Source organism: Nematolebias whitei, chromosome 2 (assembly GCF_014905685.2).
Source record: "Nematolebias whitei isolate Nwh7 chromosome 2, NemWhi1, whole genome shotgun sequence".
In the NCBI taxonomy this organism is placed as follows: Eukaryota; Metazoa; Chordata; class Actinopteri; order Cyprinodontiformes; family Rivulidae; genus Nematolebias; species Nematolebias whitei.
Window position 1 is genome coordinate 21636746 of NC_056499.1, and position 16679 is coordinate 21653424.

The window sequence follows — 16679 nt, forward strand, 5'->3', positions numbered from 1 at the left end:
TATCTGTAAGATTCTTTACAACATTCATTATTTCTTCTTTGTCAGTTCCATTAAGAAAAATACTGTTGTCACAACTTATAACTGAATGGTTCACATTATTGTCTACTTTTGGTATTTTAGCAGCAAGGCTTGATCCAACGTTCACAAAATGACGATTGAATCCATTTACAATTTCATTTTCATCATGGATTTCATTGTCATCCTTCAAAAAATATTGTGAAATACCTGTTTTTGCTTTATGACTTTTCAGAACACTATTTATTACTTGCCATGTTGCTTTCATATCACCATTGCTTTTATTTAATAAATCACTATAATATTCCTTCTTGTGTTTCCTTATAATCGCTACTAATTTATTTTTATACTTCTTATATTTCTTATATTTTTATATTATAAAAATATATTATATTATATTCTTATATTTCTTATATTTATTATATACTTACTACTCTACTACTACTACTTGTGTGCATAATTTTGTTCCATCTCATGTAACACATGAGATGGTAATGACAATAAAGTTTACTTGAACTTAGACTACTGTATCTGTATTTGGCAGTTTTTCACTTATCACGGTGGCATGGTCCCAAACCCCCGTGATAAACAAGGGACGACTGTATATGGTTTTACAACAGTTTATACTTCTAAAGATGGGAGGAAAACTAATGCATTCTCAATATAACATGGCTTGCTCTAAAGATCTTCTTTATAGAGCTGAGACTAGATGTTTTGTTTGGGGGTTTTCTTCCTCAGTTTGGTTTCTAGTAAAAAAGCTCCACTCTGTTCATCACAACCTTCCTGAACGTGTTTAAGGATGAGCACACCACTTTAAAAACTTTGTATCAGTGAAGAACATCTTGAGTTCCTTTTTCAGCAGGAAGAACGATAAAACTGAGTGTACTCGTGTGTTCTTGTGCTCTGGACATCAGGACATGTTTTGTACCCTCCTGTCCCTTCTTGTTCTGTCCCATTATGTGATAAGAATCTGTTGTCTGTGCTTCTGCTGCTTTCAGATGCCAAGGAGAGATCGGCCAAGAGATTCTCTGTGGACGGCGTCTTCAATTACACGTCTCTGCTGCTCAGCCAGGAGGACGACATGCTGTACGTCGGAGCCAGGGAGGCGCTGTTTGCTCTCAGCCTCTCGGACATCAGCAAGACCAAGCTGCGAAGGAATGTCAGTACGACGAGATGCTCGAACTCTTATTCAGGGTGTTAGCTTGAGTAGAAACAAGGTTGACCTGTGTTTCACGTGACTTAATTTTTGATTCTCCCATCTCGTCTCGCTAGCTGACATGGGGCACTCCTGCTGGAAAAAGAGAAGAGTGCAGCTTTAAAGGGAAAAATCTGGAGGTGAGAGCTTCAGAAAACCATTTCACTAACCCAAAAAAGAACAAAGTGCTGTCCCCCAACACCCCCTGCACACAGTACAACCTCTTGTTTAACCTGTGAGACGATAAAACGAGTCGAAGGCTTCTTGCTGACAACCTTTCCACCGGTTACAAATGGATTCATCAAGTCTGCAGGCTCTCTGGGGGTTTCTTCTTCAGTCTGTCTTACCTTGTTGTCATGCCAGCTGTTGTCTCCCTGGGCGACAGGCCTCGGTAATCTGTGCGCTACACTGTAAAACTGTGGTCGGTGTGTCAGAGACCAGGCTCTCCGGGCTACTGCTGAGAAATCCTGCGAGGTTTTCCCAACACCCGTTTGCGCACAAAAACCAAAAGAACTCCTCTAACATTTGCATGGCAGACACTCAAAGGTTTCTGTCTGATTATGAGCTTTTTAAGACTAAGTTTGAAGGAAATTTGAAAAAAAAAAGACATCTTTGAATATTTGTTTCTCTCCAGACTGACTGCTTCAATTACATCAAAATCCTCCTGCGGCTGAATAGCACTCACCTCTATGTGTGTGGGACATACGCCTTCAGTCCTGTCTGCGCCTACATAGTAAGTAATGACCACTCTTATCGATGCATGATTCACTTGTTCTTTTTAAAAACAGACTGGGCTCTTTAATCCTGTGCGTCTGTACTGGGTCTGTTGGTGTCATAGCAAAGTGCATTTGGAGCTTGTTCTTGTAACGTCAGCAGAGATGGCATTATTTTTACTGATGGAGGGGCCGTGGAGCTCGAGGACCGCTCGGCTTTTTAAACCAGGGAAAACAAACTCTCTACTGTTTGACGTCAGAGTTGAAGGAAAACATGGGATGTCTGCTGTTTAAGACAACTTGGCAGGACGTTGGGTCCTGAACTAGGATTCCAAACAAGTCTGAGCCCTGGTCTACATAAGGATGCGTGTTATTAACGTTGATTGATGTTTTGTTTTTAAAGGGCTTCTAAAAACAGACGCAGAGGGTTTTACGAGCAGCGTAACAGAACACCGAGGCCCAGAAGATCCTCCGAACAATTAAAATGACGGACGTGCGTTAAAACAAGCTCTGAGTAAAACGTCTGATGAAGAAACGAGAGAACTTTCTCCGAGGCAATGAGACCACTTCAAATTATCAGATTACTGACCACAGGAAACAAGTTATCACCATTTTTCTGTTCCAGCACGATCATTTGATGAAGTCACGGTCAAATAAGAAAGTAGACGCATCACATAAATCACCCATCATTCATAGCAGCAGATGATTGTGTAAATGACTTTGTGAGAGTTTGTCTTTTAGCAAAACGTTGTTAAAACTGTCAGTTTTACAGATTTTGAGCTAAAACCTTGTGATAGTAGCTGAGAGTTGTACTCGAAGTACTAACAGATTGGAAGAAGTCTTTGTTTAAACTTTGACATGCTAGGCAGCAGATATTTGCTCCCATGTTTTCATGAATTTGCTGGTGTGCAACTGAGTTTTTTTTTTTGCGTGACCCAACTTGTGCCAACCTTCACAATGCTTTCATTATCTTTTTCATTTTCTTGATACATTTTACATTAACAGCCTTTTTAAACGGGCTGTACTTGTTCAGTCTCTTTGTACCTGTTCTGTCATGAACATTTTGCATTTTGGCTCAGTTTATTCATGGAAAAAGTCAGATATGAAACGTGTTGTGTCTCAACTAAGATTGTACATAGATCCTTTAGGCTATAGGAACAAACTGTTGTTCCCGTCAATAGAACGTGGTCACAAATCTTAAATTTATTTGATTTATTTATTTTTCATTCAATTCAGTTTATTTACTGTATATGTGTATATGTATATAGATATATACACATGTGTATGTGTATATAGCACCAAGTCACAACATTAATTATCTCAGGGGACTGTACAGAAACATTTATATACATAAAAAGTAAGTTAACAATATTTATCTGAGGAGCAGACTGCTTTAACTTCATCGCAGACTCTCATCTTGAGCAAGCATGAAGGCATCAGTGAAAAGAAAAACCTCTTTCATGAGGAAGAAACCTTTAGCAGAACCAGACTCAGGACAAGTGGCCATCTGCTTCGAACTGCTGGGTTTGAGAGGAACAGGAAGAAGGACCAGCAGGTCGAGAATCACGTTAAAGAAATAATATCAAATGAAAACTTTTCAATTTTAACAATTCAGTTTGTCCTCCACTATTTTAAGCCTATGGCAGCATAACAAGCAAACCCTAACAATAGGATTTATCAAAAAGGAAAGTCTTAATCCCAGTCTTAAAACTGGACAATGTGTCAGCCTCATGGACAGAAACTGGAAGTTGGTTCCACAAGAGAGGAGCCTGAGAACTGAAAGATCTTCCTCCCATTCTGCTTTTGGAAACTCTAGGAAACACAAGTAAGCCTTCAGTCTGAGAGTGAAGTGCTCTGTTGGGACAATATGGAACAATAAGATCTGTAATATAAGATGGAGCTAGGTTTTTGAGGGCTTTGTAGGGGGAGCCAATGCAGAGAAGCTAAAACAAGATATATGATCTCTCCTACAAATCCAGTTAAGACTCTGGCAGCAGCATTTTGGATTAAATGAACTCATGAGACAATTAAAAAAAATTATCTTAAAAAAAAAAAAAAATTTAATAGGGATATTTTTTGTTACCAATTAATAACCAACAAGCATAAATATCAAACATTGTTTTTTTCTACATTGTCCCCCTTTTGTGTTTTTTATGTGATTTGCCTTCATTCCTTCGCCAACCCTTTTAAAAACAATATCATAAGTTGGATAAATAAAACATTTTATAGAAAATGAAGGAAAAAAAATGTACTCTATCATGTAAGTGATTAAAAAAAACTGTCCATGTAGATAACACTTTTGAGTTCAGCTGCTTCATTTTATGACAAGTTGTTAAAATGCGGTCAGATAACATTTTTTATAAGCAATTAAAGCTGCTCACTGTAGTTTTTATTACATGTTACAGTAATATAATTCTTTGATGTATCTTAAGTTAAAGATGAACAGATCGGTGAGCATTTATGGCAGCAAAGCCAAACATGAGGGAAGTGATGTGGCTTCTCTGTGATGTTGTAGCTCAGTGGCTTTTGTTCTGAACAATAGTTTGAGAGCAGTGAAGTGTCATCTTTAATTTAAATGCACAACGGCCTGCCCAAAATGACCAAATGTCCCAAACTGTCTTGTAATGGAGCGAACGAGCTCACTCTTTGACTTAAAGTAGAACCTCAGCTGAGACGTTTTGTCGTTTGTCTCCAGAACACGTCAACGTTTTCCCTGGAAAGAGACGAAGCGGGCGAGATTGTGATGGAGGACGGGCGCAGCCGCTGCCCTTTTAACCCAGAGTACAAGTCCACTGCCATCATTGTGGGTGTGTAGAAATTCAAAACAAAACAAGCCTACTGCTTTGTGTGTGGGAAGGGGTTCAATCTTCAATAGATCACTGTTTTCTGAAAGTTCTCTTCAAATTATGTTTTGTTTTTGTTCACTTTTCTCTAGATGGAGAGTTGTACACAGGTACTGTCATTAACTTCCAAGGGAACGAGCCAGTGATTTATAAAAGTCTGGGTCAGGGGACTGCTCTGAAAACTGAAAACTCCTTAAAATGGCTACAAGGTACACACTGTTTTTACATATCTTCCATTATGTAACAACCACAGCAGATAAGCTCTGAAAAGTGTCTGTCATTAGTACGGAGCGTTCACTGATACATGCAGACTGAGAGCAGAGACGAGTCCTCGTAGATTGCAGGAACTCTGTTCTATCGGTGGCCGCACACACACGTTAAAAGCGCCGCGCTCTCGCCAGAGTAAGCTGCACAATTAGGACCGCTCTTGTCTTCTGATCTCCTGGTAATTCATGCAGAGTGGTCCTGATGAGGCATCTGAGTGCAATTACACAGAGAATCCTGTTTCCTTCGCTTTCTCGGGGTTGTGTAACACGGCTATCTGACTCCGCTCCAAGTTTGCAATGCAAGAAAAAAAATCCTGTTAGTCTTTAACTACAACCCCTTAAACAGTCTTGCTGAAATATTCAAGGCTTCCCTGAAGAAAACCTCATCTGGATGGACTTGTCGTTTTAAAACCTGCATATATATTTTTCCATCTATGTTGCCTTTCCAGATGTGTAAGCTGCCCGTGCTATAAGCTCTAATGCACCTCCATACCATCAGAGAGGCCAGCTTTTGAATTTTGCATTGGCTGATGGTCCCCCTCCTCTTTAAGGACGTGACAATCGTGGTTCCTAAAAAGAGTTTCAAACATTGATTTTTCTGACCAAAGAACAGTTTTCCACTTTTAAGAGTTTTGGCCCAGAGAAGACGACTACGATACTGGATGGCGTTCACATGGTTCCTTCTTTGCATGAAAGAACTTGAACCAATATTTGTGGCTGGTTCAGTGAACCGTGCATATAGCCAGTAAATCGTGGAAGTGCTCCTGAGCCCATGCAGTTATGTCCAGGACCGAATCAGACCTGTTGCTAATGCAGCGCCACTTAAGGGCCGCTCAGAGATTTTGTTTCGATGATATAAATAAATGTAATGATGGATATACAAAGTCTTTCCAGTAAAGTTCAGTTGGGTCGTCTGGACGATTTCTTTTTTGTTGAGACATTTCGTCTTTCATCCAAAGGACTTCCATCAGTTCGAGGAGTCACAACAAACTCAGTCCCACAAGCAGCATACGGTTTCAGTTTTATTCACTTTATTCACACACACACACAAAATAATCATAGTACATACATAATAATACATAATAACACTCACGTAGTGGACCAACAAGTTTGCTGCAGATAAGATGATTTCTGGGGCCCGCCCTCTCCCCAGTCAACTCCTCTGAGGCAGCCATAGCCAAAGTGGTTCAAAACATCAAAGTTCATGCTCAATAATCCAGGTCAAAAATCCAACAAAGTTCAGTCAGGTCATCTGGATGGTTTCTTTTTTTTTTTGTTGACATTTTGTCCTTCATGCAAAGGACTTCTTTGATCTTTTGACTGAGTTTGTTGTGGCTCCTCAGACTGATGAAGTCCTTTGGATGAAGGACGAAATGTCTCAACAAAAAAAGAAACAGTCCAGAGAACCTGACTGAACTTTGTTGGATTACTGAGCATGAACATTGATACAAAGTCTTTCCATTTTTGTTGTTGTTGTTGAAGAACATTATTCTAAAACTGCTCAACTCTTTTCTGACTGTTTTTTTGCAGACTGGCGAAGCTCTGCTCATCTTTACTTCAGAGCGTTTCATCTCCAAACTGCCCTTTTTATACCCACTCTGCTCACCGACCTGTTGTTAATAACCCTAACTTGTTGCAAAATGCTCTTCCAGCTGTTTGTTTTCCAACCACTTACTTTTACTGCCTTTTGTTCTGCCCAAACTTTTTTCACGTGTTGCTGCTGTAACATTAAAAAATAATTTCCCTTTTCTGCATCTGATGCAGAAAAGGCAACGTGATGTTTACTCTAGTCCACTGTGTATGAAATATGGCTCCATGAGATTAATAAATTGTTGTTTTTTGTTTTTATTTTCATTTTACACAGCGTCTCAACTTACTTTTTAAACTGGAGTTGTACATTTTCTCGTTCTCTGATCTCTTCTCTGTTTCGGACAGATCCCGTCTTCGTTGGGTCGGCGTACATTGAGGAGAGTCAGCCAATAGGAAATCCCGAGGGCGACGACGACAAGATTTACTTCTTCTTTAGCGAGGCGGGGAAAGAGATCGACTTTTTTGACAACACCATTGTGTCGAGGATTGCTCGTGTTTGTAAGGTAAGACGGGTGAAGGTGAAGGTGAGGTGCAGCAGGGCTCACGTTGTCACAAATCCTCAAAACAAAAGGAAACGCTCCACATCAGAGCGCATTTCAACATCTAAACCATGTCATGCCTGTGTGGACGCAAGGGGAAAATGCGCCTGGTTGTTTTTAAGCTTTTTCTGTTTGTCTATACAAACATATTTTCAGCAGATTTGGTTTTCTGAACCGCCTCCTCCTTTCCCTGCAATGTCATCTTCCCCTCTCCTTCCATCTCCCTCACAATGTCAGCTGCACTCGTCCGTCCCACCAGCTCCTCGCCTTTCTCCCATAGCCCTTTGAGCTTTGCAGGCGTTATTAGTATTCAAGGGTGCTTCGCAGCAAAATGAAATGCTTTTCCCCCTCCGCTTTACAGCCTTTTTTTTTTTAACTGCAGGCAAAGCATGCAAACTGCAGATGTCACTGACCGTTTAAACCATCAAAGCCGCTCCTCCTCCCATGATCCTTTAAGAGTTTGGTTTATCGTAAGCCTTTTTTTTCCACCTGCCATCGGGCCAATTAAAAGGCTCCGACGCTGCATGATAAACACATGCACTCAGCATCCCTTCCTGACTGATGCTTCTTGTTCAGGGAGGCAGTAATGTGAGTAATCGTGGGGACAGCATGTAATCTGGAGTGACAGCTTAATGACTTGGTCCTGCGAGGCTCTGCCGCCCGGCGCTGCGACACCTCACAACACCGGGCGACAGAGCACCTCCTGGGTTCTATATATGGAAATCATTGACAGAGGTCCCACTCGCTGCAGCTGAACTGTGCGACAGCGGGAGAAGAATGGCTTTCTCTGCTCTGTAAAGCATTTTTTTTCCACTGGAATGCAGCAGCTCTGACTGACATCTATTCAGATGCTGTTTTACAGCACTGCAGTAGTGCTCCATATTTTTTTAATCCGTTTTTTAGGCAAATACTTACTATAATTAAAGGCCTAGAATCCCTTGAATACATATTGCCCACCACATTTCAGGCCATAGTTTCAAACTAAACTCGACAGAGTTGTGGCTGTTTCGTTCAGTTTGTGAAAATGGCATTTAGAGGATTCTTTTGTGACATTGGGCTCGGGGAATGCATTGTGAATGACTCCCAGCTACTACCACATCACATTTAAGCTCACTATCTGAAAAAATATCTCAAATAGTTAATATTATTTTTTTTCTAGGGATGCACAATATTATTGGCATGGTATTGGTATCGGCCGATATTAGCGTTAAAGTTAAATATCGGACATCGGCCAGTCCATCAAAATAACTCGCAGATATTAAAGGCACTGTTTTTATATTACAACCCAGTCACAAGGATGCCTGCAGCGCCAGCACAACATGATGTCATGCGCGCCTACCTGATCTGATTACGGCGTAGAAGAAGAAATCAAAATGCACTATGCACTACTACTTATGCGCATTTCACTTGTCACTTGTGAACAGGTTGAGTTAAGTTTTGTGAAAATTTACAAATTTGCACTGTTCGAGTGTTGTCATTGTGTTAGAGAGGGTAAATGTTATGAATAAATTGGACATTAAACATAATCCAGGTTTAAGTATTACATCATTTTCAGCCCTCTTTTTGACATCCGTTTATCGCATCAATATTGGTATCGGTTATCGACCAAATAAGTTTAAACCTATTGGCATATCAGATATCGGCCAAAAATCCAATATTGTGCATCCCTAATTTTTTCTTTTGGCAATTAGCTGTGGGAGCCATCTTGAATTAGGTGGACTAAAGCTTAATACTTTGCAAGACACGGATTATGAATCTGCATAAACCACCCCTCTTATTCGGATTACAAATTCATTCAGATCGAATCTGAATCAAGCTCAGAATAAACCAAATGGGGCGTTTACATTATGCATTTTTGTTCCGAATGGCCGTTTAATCCGATTACCGGCACTTGTATCCATGTAAACTTGGATAATGTTGCAGTTGCATGGCAAAAATGGCAACATTTTACCTTGCAGGCTTGCAAGAACTCTTTGTGCACATAGCTCCTTTTATCTCGCAGGGGTATGCAGTAATTATTGTGTGACTGGTCAAAACTTTGTAGGCATGTTTATGCAGCAACATAGATTGAGTATACTGGTGTCAATTCACTTCATCTGCTCTGCTGAGGAAGTGTATCGAGATATTTTGCTAAAACAAAAACAAAAAAACGCAAAATGCTAGCGTTTGCCTTTGCCTTTTGGCAACGTAAAATAACTAAAGGTGTGGATAAAATGTGCTGCAAGGTGTATCAGTGGAACATGGAGATTTTTAATATTTGCAGCTAACAGTGACGATTATTGGTGAAATTTGTGTCCAACACTCAGAAACCACCCAAAGATCAGCTGCTCCTTCTCTCACCTCCTGTGGTATTCTTGCAGAGCGTTCTGAACTGAGAGCAGGGTTACGTAAACCTGAGGTATGAAGGCCTCCGTGCTGCTGGCAGGCTCCGTATCTCACACTCTTCTGCAAACTGACAGAAATCACGCACTCCCACCACTCTGTGTGCATCAGGCAAAGTCCTGCAGCGCTGGAATGTGTTTATATCTGAAACATGTCGAGTGCGTGCGCTCGTCTCCGAAAGAAGACGTGCTTCTTGTCTGATAAGATAAATAAAGTGATGGTTTTCATTTTTTATGGTGTTTTGACTTCTGTTTTACTTGAGGATCGCAGCGTTATTCAGCTTCCAAGTTGTTTTTTCCCCTCCCTCCTTTCCTATCAGTCCCCCTCCTGCTTCCACTCCTTCGTCCTTGTGTTTATTCAGGTGCGTTCACTGAAGGGAAAGTAGGCAGATTAAGAAAACTGCAGCAGTGTTTCCTTACCTCGCCTTCATTTACACTAGGGGCAGAAAAAATATAAGCTAAAGAATTTAGCATTTTCATAAGAAGTGCAGTGAGGGCCGAATGATCTGCTGAAATGTGTTATAGAAGCTGAAACTGATTTAAAGGTCAACAGTTGGAAGAAAAGCTGAAATTAGGTTAACAAAAGCAAAAATCAACAAGACTAGCTGAAAAGCTAAAACTATTAAAGTAGTCCCTCGCTACTTCACGCTTCGTTTATTACAGACTCGCTCTATCACGGTTTTTCAAAATAAGATTGGACATGACACACAATTGGCTGATTGATGGATGAGCCACACGATTGCAATGACATTTTTATTTAAAATAAATTATTTTAAATTATTTAGCACCTCCTACACCTTTGTGCAGTCCACACTTCAGGATAAACTTCCTGCTACAGCTGACCAGCTGTTCGCTGTGCAGAGCGGAAGCTTGCAAGTGGCAAAGAGCAGAGGAGGTAGAGCGATGAAATCATGACATTCTGTGCTCTTTTAGAGCGTTTAGAGTTTAGAAGCATTGTTTATAATATTGCAAAAGTGTGGGAAGGGTTTAAAACACCTTAAAAAAATAATAATAATAGAATATATATTATAATGTGCTCACACGCACACACAACTTCACGGTTTTTCACTTCTTGCGGGGCTTCAGGGTACAGATCCCCTGCGATAAATGAGGGACTACTGTAAAGCCATAACTAAAAGCTCAAATGAGCAAAAGAGTTGCCAAATATGAAACCAGCAAAACACTAGCGAAATGTTAAGGTCAGCAAAACGGCTAAAAGGTAAAATTTGCAAAACTGTAACTAAAACCTACTAAAGTTACAAACATTAAAGCAGTAGTTCTCAAACTGGGGTCCCTGGACCCCAGGAGTCCAAGAGACGATGCATGGGGGTCTGCCAAAAATATATAAATTTAAAGTTTTTTAAATTAATTTAATTGATTAATTTTATTTTTACAAGTGCATAGATGTTTAACAACCTGTTAAAATACACTAAAATGCAGGAAATCACTTATACTTTATTCAAAATTTTCTGGGGAAGGACTCCCAGAGTGGTTTACAGATGAAGCCTGTTACTTGGTGTGAGTATTGCTGTTATGATTCTGTTCAGTTTAATGAAGTGTTTTCTGTAATAATTTGAAGAAGTGATGTTACATTTATTATGTTCATTATGTGAATAGGTAAAGTTTTAAATTGTTTTTTCCATAATGTTAATGTTCTCAAAACTGTAATTTTTGGAAGTTGAAATTAAAAATTTTTAGTGTCTCGAATGAAAAATACCCCATGCTCAAGTATAAAAATTGTATTAACACTATTAAAGAACAGGTGTTAAGTATTTGTTACACAAATATTTCCATTGCATTAAAGAGACAAATTAAAGAAAATTATTTAATAAACATCATCCCTGAACCCAGAAAGTTTGAGCACCCCTGCACTGAACGTCCCGAAAGAGTTGAATGTTTTGACACCTGAATGGCTGAAGTAGTTGAAAGCGTGCTGAAGGAGTTAGTCCAGAAAAAAACATATGGAAGAAACAGCAAAACATTTTAACACAATAAATCATTTTTGAGTGTTTAAACCAGCAGCAGCTACATACAAAGATGCAAAGAATTGTTTTGTTTCTTGAAGAATCAGATGGGAGTTGTTGAAACGCCGGAAAAGCTCGGCTGCAGTGGACAGCTGGGAGAGCAGGACTGTGGTCGTCTCATTAGGTGGACCGGTCTCCCTCTCCTGCGTCAGTCCCACGGCTCACTGCGGAGCAGCAGGACTGTGTGCGTGTGACGGCACACAGGAGGGGAGGCAGTGATGGCTTAGCACTTTATTATCTCCTCAAAGGTGACTCGCTCTTCTTGCTGCTGAGGAGGAGTTCTGGGTTTTAGATACTCATGAGATAGTCTGGAGGCAGAAAACGTTATCAAGATCGGCTGTGACTCCTTGTTTTGCTCTTCCTCCTCTTCCTCCTGTGTTTTCACACTTGCTGGCTACACTTTGAGGGGAGTGTCATTACAATTTTCAGATCAATCCAAGTCCTGAAAACTGTTGAGGAGAATGTTTTGTGTCAACATTAAAGGACTATTAATCAGTTTCAGATGTATAAGTAAAAACTCGTTTTCCTATTTCAAATGTTCTGTCTTTAATTATGGTTATTAGTTCGTCTTATTTCATCCACAAATGGTCACAGTAACAAATGTTTTCTTATTTGACCCGAACGGCACCCTCTAAAGTAGAAGCTGTTTGGAAACCCTGTAGGAATTGATTTGCAGCTTTATCACAGCAGCCATATATGTCCCATAATAATGTTTAAGAGGATAAAGTTCTTTGTTTATTTTTTGAATCATTGAATTAATGAGCATCGTCACAGAATCAGTTTCTGATTTTACTTCCAGTCGTGTCTCTGATCATATTTTTCAGTCAGAGTCAGAGATTCTTTATTGTCATTCGCACCACATGTGGTATGTGTGGTGGAACGCAATTATGTACACAGGGTCCCAGTTACATCCAACAATAAAATGTAAATAAAAACAATAACATCTAAGATATGAACTAAGAAAAACATCGACTAAAAATGCACTAAGCACTAATAGCATAAAAACATTATGTCCAACAGCAGCACGAACATGAGTGTGTGAGCAGATGAGCACGAATGAACACATCAACATTAAACTGATCAGCAGCAACATGAAACAGATCAGCATTTTTATCTAAAGACTGACTGTGAAGTAGAGATTTTTCATTTCCAATTTAAGCTTTATACATACTCAATTAGCAAATAATCTCTTGGACCACTGGACAGATTGTAAATGGTAAATGGACTGTACTTATATAGCACCTTTCTATCTAATCGAGATACTCGAAGCTCTTTACACTACAATCTGTGTTCTCATTTACCCATTCATACAGCACTCTACTAGATCTATACAGAGAATAATCGGTGCTTTATCACATTCATACAAAGATGGGACACGCATCGGAGGCAATGAGGGGTTCAGTGTTTTGCCCAGGGACACTTCAGCATGTGATTGCTGGTGGAGTTGAACCCTCAACTTTCCCATTGGAGGATGACTGCTCTAACCACTCAGCCACAGCCGCCCCAATTGTGTTGAAGCGGTGACTTTTATCACTGGATTTACAACTAATAAACTTGTGGAGTCAGCTTGATTTGAGACGACTTCAGCAGACACAGAAATGGTCATAACATGGTCAGTTTTATATTTAGACATTTGGAGGTTCTACATCTTAAAGGGCTTGAGTTGCTAAAATATCTGCATCTTAAGCTCATTTTCCACCACAGCTGCAACGTCTCCTGCTACTCACAGGTTTTGGTCGTATCAGAGTTAAACTCCCAGCTCCTGCTCGCATGAGCCTCGCTGCTCCTGACCTCCGTCCTCTCGCTCATCCCCGAGTCCTGTCTAGTCTGTCAGAGCGAGCAGAGATTATGTGCTCCTCCACCTCAGCTCACACAGAAATTAATAATGCAACAGGAAATCTTCTGTGATAATCTGTGAAACCCTGGGTTCTGCGTACAGGGTGACCGGGGAGGTGAGCGAGTGCTGCAGAAGAAGTGGACGACCTTCCTGAAGGCTCAGCTGCTGTGTTCCCTCCCCGACGACGGCTTCCCCTTCAACATCATCCAGGACATGTTTGTCCTGAAGCCCACGGGGGACAGCTGGGAAAGCACCGTTTTCTACGGCGTCTTCACTTCCCAGTGGTGAGACACGAGTGCAGACGGCAGGTCAGACTGCTCCTCAGCTCTGTCCCGAAACATGACGCCCTATTCTCTGTCTGCAGGTATAAAGGAGCGTCGGGCAGCTCGGCGGTGTGCGCCTTCAGCATGGCGCAGGTGGAAGCAGCCTTCAGTGGCCGATACCGAGAGGTCAACAGGGAGACGCAGCAGTGGTACACCTATAACCACCCGGTACCAGAACCACGACCTGGGGCGGTGAGTCGTGGCGACAGCAACCAGTGACAAACGACACGGTTTAGCTCAGCAACACAGATGGTTTTGTTCACAGTTTGTTCCTCCTCGCTTACGTTGGTACCCGTCAAAGAAAGTGAAATGACAACGAAAATAAGGTTTCAGAAACAAATTAAATATTTGATTTATTGCACACAAAAAGGGGTAGTTCAGATATTTTTAGGTGGGATTCTATAGAAAAGTTATGAGCAAATAATGTTTTACTTGTATTCTATAACGTTTCAAACAGGTTGGAAAAATAGTTTGATTCTGACCCGATTGATGAGCCTATTAAACTCCTATTTCTCCAAACTGAGGTTGATTAAAGAGCTATCTACAACAGGTAAGATGTTAATAGTCCTTAACCTTTCTGCACAACCCCACCACAAAAGATCTGAACTATTCCTTTATCATTTGAAGGCTGTTAAGTTACAGAACTTGATCCGCAGCAATTTTTATTTTATTCTTGTCTTCTGGTCAAAGGTTGACTCTAAAAATGCTGCTTTGCTTTTGATCGTTTGTATGGACCAAACGAAACGTGTAAAAGCTCAAATAAATTCTTGGAATCTTTTGTAGTTATAGGAATAACTAAGAATGCACAGCATGAAACGTGTTTATCTGAGAGAACATAAATACTGTCAGAGTTGTTAAATGAATGGTTCAGAAGCAGGCGACGACAGAAGGACTGAGTCCAAGAAGAAGATAAAAGATCAGTCATTTATCAGGAATAGCTTTTAGGACGAGTTGTAACGTGTTCCAGGTTGTTGGAGCAAAAAAAACTAACAGCTGATCCTCCAGGATTCTTACAGACTTGAGGGACTTGCAGCAGAAATCAGCTGCTGGAGTTTAATCCAGACTGGACACCAGTGAAGCGTAGAAGATGTAAGAAGGCAGCTTTTCAATGAGGGCCTCACAGAGGAGCATGAGCCTTCAGATGGAAACCATCAGCAGACTTCTTTTTTTTTTAATCCATAGGGCTGGGCGATATGGACCAAAATTAATATCTTGATATTTTAAGATGAATGGCGATATACGATATATATCTCAATATTTTTTTCTTTCCATAAAGTAATAACAAAAAGATATTTCTGAGTCAAAGCTTTGTCCCAATTGTCACACAGACACATCTAATGAACAGCTGGAACTGTACAAAAAAGACGGGAGAAAAAGAATTACATGAATTTTCAAGTCGAATTATAACGCAACATAGAAAATATTGAAATAAACGCTATAGTCCCATCTTATCTAGTGTATGAAATTATCTCGATATTTTAAAAATATCGATATCGCCCAGTCCTAATTAGTACCATAAATATCACCTGAGCACAGAAAAACAAAGTTTTACTATATTAGGCAGAAATTTCTACATTAATTTTTTAATCTCGTGATTTCCTCTCCCACAGTGCGTGACCAACCACGCCAGGCAAATGGACATCCACTCGTCCCTGCACATGCCTGACAAAGTGCTGAACTTTGTGAAGGACCACTTCCTGATGGACGGTGTGATCCGCAGCGCTCCCCTGCTGCTGAAGCGCAGTGTGCGGTACACGCAGATCGCCGTGCACAAGATCCAGGGCATGGAGAGGGCTTACGACGTGCTCTTTATTGGAACAGGTGGTGATTTTTTTTTTTTTTTAACATAACAGAAACATCTGATGCCTCTTATTATGAATATATGCCCCACTGCAAACTGTATTCCCTGGAAGTCACTTGTCTTATTTCTTTCTCCATCTGATTCCCAGATGATGGGAAGCTGCACAAGGCCATCAATGTCAATGATAAGATGCACATCATCGAGGAGATGGTTCTGTTTGCCGAGCCTCAGCCTGTGCAGCATATCGAACTTGACTCTCAGCGGGTGAATAACAGAACAAGACCAAATTAAAACGCTTTCGTTGTAACTTAATATCGATGTGTAAAAGCCTCTGAAGTCCTCTTTAAATCTGTTTATATCAAGTATTTTAATCATTTCAAACTGGCTGCAGATATTTCCCTTCTGCAGGGTCCATTTCACTGCGTTAGCTGTAAGTTATAGCTCTGAGTTTATTATACTCTCTGGCACTTTACCCAGAGCTTAATTTTATTACTTTTTATGTTATTATTACGCAAAGATCTCTCTCCAAGTCTCAACTGCCAAACTGTAAGCAAATATGTAATTCTAATAAAGCAAGAGAGGCCTTTGTGCGAGCACAGTCTAAGCTCCAAATATGAGCAAACAAACACAGACTCCATATGTATCAGTTTAAAACAAATAAACCAGCTCAAGCCAGACTATCCACTGAATCTACGACTGTGTCATAAGTGAGGTAAATTTATGTAACTCATACATTGACATTAAACTAGTTTAAAGCTGGAAAAAAAGACTAAAAGAACAAAGTTCTTTAAAACATGCGCTGAAATTGTGAGTGTGTTCAACTGAGCGCATGATCAGAGAGTTGAAGTGAGTCACAGAGACGGAACAGCTGGTCAGAGTTAGCTCTCTGTGTACGTTATACTCCTGTTTATCTTAAGTAATGGTTTCAATGTGCCGTCCCTTTTGAAATCTTTTTTCTGTCTTTCTTCTGCAGGGTTTGTTGTTCGTCTCGTCCTACTCTGGCCTGGTGGAGGTTCCTGTGGCAAACTGTTCTAACTACCTGAGCTGTGGTGAGTGCGTGTTGTCCAGAGACCCCTACTGCGCCTGGACCGGGCGGCTGTGCCGGGACGTCAGGATGGCTCCGCCTGACAGGTGAGAAGTCCCACACGGGTT

The 16679-nt window shown here is 40.5% G+C and overlaps 1 protein-coding gene across 1 annotated transcript in view; it reads left to right on the plus strand.

Moving 5' to 3' along the window:
* The window catches only part of LOC119423392 (semaphorin-4B), a 60591-nt gene that overhangs the window by 37996 nt on the left and 5916 nt on the right, over nt 1-16679 (plus strand). Inside the window, exons 3-13 of the mRNA XM_037690780.1 lie at nt 1014-1174; nt 1288-1350; nt 1845-1943; nt 4619-4730; nt 4859-4975; nt 6968-7125; nt 13506-13687; nt 13768-13918; nt 15337-15547; nt 15676-15791; nt 16501-16658. Coding sequence (XP_037546708.1) covers nt 1014-1174; nt 1288-1350; nt 1845-1943; nt 4619-4730; nt 4859-4975; nt 6968-7125; nt 13506-13687; nt 13768-13918; nt 15337-15547; nt 15676-15791; nt 16501-16658 — 1528 coding nt within the window. The remainder of the gene's footprint in view (nt 1-1013; nt 1175-1287; nt 1351-1844; nt 1944-4618; nt 4731-4858; nt 4976-6967; nt 7126-13505; nt 13688-13767; nt 13919-15336; nt 15548-15675; nt 15792-16500; nt 16659-16679) is intronic.